The 3,523-nt window shown below is 43.9% G+C and overlaps 2 protein-coding genes across 2 annotated transcripts; one reads left to right on the forward strand and one right to left on the reverse strand.

Annotated features, from left to right (window-relative positions):
* Positions 1–552: 552 nt before the first annotated feature.
* Positions 553–1,713, forward strand: CCR75_009767 (uncharacterized protein; the record flags this gene model as incomplete). Its single annotated transcript, XM_067967805.1, has 1 exon — positions 553–1,713. One exon carries the CDS (start codon positions 553–555, stop codon positions 1,711–1,713), a length of 1,161 nt encoding a protein of 386 aa, XP_067817376.1.
* Positions 1,714–1,999: 286 nt separating this feature from the next.
* On the reverse strand, positions 2,000–3,466 carry CCR75_009768 (uncharacterized protein; the record flags this gene model as incomplete). Its single annotated transcript, XM_067967806.1, has 1 exon — positions 2,000–3,466. One exon carries the CDS (start codon positions 3,464–3,466, stop codon positions 2,000–2,002), a length of 1,467 nt encoding a protein of 488 aa, XP_067817377.1.
* Positions 3,467–3,523: the final 57 nt, after the last annotated feature.

Raw genomic sequence — 3,523 nt, forward strand, 5'->3', positions numbered from 1 at the left:
AATCCGGCTCCTCGTGCGCACAAACAAGTAGAAAGTAGTTTTCAGACTGATTTATTTATAATCGCATTAAATATATATACCTATTTTTACCAATCAAAAATGTCATCTCTGTAGATTACACTAATATGTATTGCGAGCGTATCTTTCTAGATACCACGCGTAACGGATGACGCTAGCCGTCATCACGGAGGATGCTAGGCATCATCCCTTCTAATGTGAATGCACCCATGTGCATCACATACACAAGGGTTGGTCACAAACGTGAATCACACTCGAGTGGTGGGTCTAATTACGTTATTCAAGTAATTGACCATTTCCTGAAGTACACCAAGTGAACTTAGCGGGGACTATGTAGCGTTAGGGCAACTTTAGCTCCTTCCACTCAGTAAGATCTTCATGCTAAAGTTTCAAATGATTTATGTGCACAGTCAAAAAGACGGGACAACCCCCTGCTTCAGCTTACACACGGGAATCTTTTTGTCTTAACAAAGAAAGCCCAACGTCCACACTTTAATCACGTTCTTATTAAAATCTCGGACATTCGAAGCTGCAATGCGCTCGCATGTCTTCATGAAATTGCTTATAAATGCCATTGGGGCTTACAGTGTGTTATCTTTAAGCAACAAACGACTCCTGGGCCCGGAAGACGGCGCTCTTTTTCGTTCCGTTGCCGACAACGAGGCCTCGGGGACCGTTCACGCATCTGGTGATGTCTTTGCAACGAGCCCATTTGAAAGTAACGCTACCACAACCGACGAAAGGACAACACTTTCGATAGAATCGCTTGCATTTTCATTTCATGAATTTTGGAAGTCATACGAAGGGGATCTCAAATTGTATCGGCGACTTCAGCACTGGCTGGTGTCAACGGACTTTTACACACAACTGAGCAAACAAAATCACGTGGAGGACATGAAAGTTTTCTATGATTTTTTCTTACAGCATTTAAAAGCACCTGATAAGGTCGCTGAAATGATCTCCCACCTTCTAAAGGTTATTAGTCAACAAAACACGAAAAACATCATGGTTCAAGTGCTATTGCGAATGATTTCGATCGCTGATGCCAAGGACCACGCAATAATTGTAATTATTGAAAATCTAGACGCTTTCTTACGAACATTGCACCAAATCGACTTGGCACTCCCTGTTCGAAGCAATTTGCTCATACATCTTCTTCCCAGTGTCACCAAATGGATGCCCGCACGCTTTCAACCATTGCCATCCGACTTTTTCGAAACCGCGGTTCTTGAATACAATATATTGTATTATGTCAAACAATATATTATGACGGAAGACGAGCTGAATCAATGGTTTATTGACGCTTACAATATCGTTGCGATCCAAGATACGGTGAAGAAGCTCCAAGCCGCCTATGCGCGTGACGACAGGAATTCCTTTCTACTTCTTGAAAGGATGCATTCGACAACGTATCTCACTTTGCTCTCAAATGGCAATGTCAATAGCCTGGATCCCCCGAGTCTATTGCAATGGCTGCGATACTGCAACATTTACTTGCCAAGTCTTTCGAGTTCCAAGCGTGGACTCGAGGTAGAAGCAAATGTACTTACTAAAGTCGAGACTGTCGTGAACGAAATTAGTTTGAACGTGCCTGCAAACCTTTATTCCTCGCTTGAACGTATTATTGATATGAAGAGCTTCATTTCAAAAACGACGGATTTGGCATATCGGAAGCGAAGATTTATCGTGGAATAAGGAATTCTTCCTTCGCATAAGCAAGACGGACTTTAATAAGGAAACAACTTCTTGATTTTAAGTAAAAGACCCATAATCGTTCTATTAATTCTTATGGTCGCGACATCATCAAACCTGTCAATCACCAGTTAATCGGAGGTCGACACTTGTATTTCTACAAATTCAAAACTACCAACGTTAGTCCATCGTCCCAATCAAGACAATAATAACGATAGAATCACAAGGTCACCAGCCAATAATTATCAATCGTGAAAGCACGGAGCGATTGTGATACCACCCAGCACACTTAAACCTTTGCTTGATTACGCACAGCGGAACGCTTTTTCTTCCGTGTCTTGCGTTTTTTCACAATCGTAACGCCGTCACTCGTCGTCTTCAGACCATTCCGTTTCATCTCGACTGTTGATTCCAAAGCCGCGCTGGTCGCTACTTTACTAGCAACGCTTCCGGAAAGGTACATCGTTAACGCCTTAACCGTCTCGTTCAATTCTTTCGGTGTATGCAATGCCGAAAGAAAAAATCGTAGACGGCATTTGCCTTCCTCCACTGCTGGGTACACAATCGGCTTGACATTAATCTTTCGAGATGCCAAATATTCCGACGCTTGTGCTGTTGCAATTGTACTTCCAATCATCACGACGACCACAGGAGCCCCTCGATACGTACTCTTTCTTATTGGCACCTTGTGCTCTTGACACAAATCGTAAAACAAACCACTCCGTTCTTGTAAAGTCACTGTTCGCGAGGCACTTTGCGTCATTAATTTCAACGATGCCAATGCTGCGGCGCCACACGCTGGAGCTAACCCCACGGAAAACACAAATCCACCAGCACAGTGTTTTAAATACTGCACCAATGCCTTGGAGCCCAGAATAAAGCCCCCCACGGATCCCAGCGCTTTGCTCAGTGTTCCCATTCGGATATCAATATCATGAGGATTCACATGAAAGTGTTCACAAATTCCACGACCCGTCGAGCCCATGGTCCCAAAAGAATGCGCTTCATCAAGAAACAATATCGCTTTGTACTTCTTTTTCAGTCGAATCAATTCGGGAATGTCCGGAATGTCTCCATCCATACTATACACGCCTTCTACGACAATTAAAACACGACGATATGTCGTTCGAAGACTTGCGAGCATGCGTTCAAGGGCCTTGGTGTCATTATGCGGGAATGGCAAGATCGTGGCGCCACTAAGACGTTGGCCACTCACACACGAGTCGTGATTTAACGCATCACATAGAATCAAATCTCCTTTCGAGACTATTGTATCAATTGTCGTGACATTCGAGACCCAGCCACCAACAAAAAGAATACACGCTTCGGCATGGAAAAACGCACACAAGGCGTTTTCTAAATCAACATTCAGCTGGGTTTGACCTACAATAGGTGACGAACTCATCGTTGTGCCGTATTTATCGATTCCTGCTTTCGACGCGGCCGCAACCACTGCATCGGACGCGTTCCCAAGGTAATTGTACGTGTTAAAATTCACCATTTGACGCTTTTCAGGGGTCAATGTCTCTAGAAACGGCACGATTAATCCTTCTTGCTCGAATTCATGCATTTGTTGAAAAAGACGCTGCACTTCGGGAAAGTGTTCAATTTCAAAACAACTCGCGTCGATCTCGTCAATGGAATGCACGCTCGGTATTGCACAATGACTGCTTGTATCGTTTTCATTCTGGACACTTGTTAACTCGCCCGATGCTAATCCAGGGGCATTGGCAAGTTTAAATGGTGTGTCGTACATGAAAAACACCGAAGGAGATACGATACAGCCAAGGAATTCACTTAAGTCCGATGATAG

This window comes from Bremia lactucae, linkage group LG7 (genome assembly GCF_004359215.1).
Source record: "Bremia lactucae strain SF5 linkage group LG7, whole genome shotgun sequence".
In the NCBI taxonomy this organism is placed as follows: Eukaryota; Oomycota; class Peronosporomycetes; order Peronosporales; family Peronosporaceae; genus Bremia; species Bremia lactucae.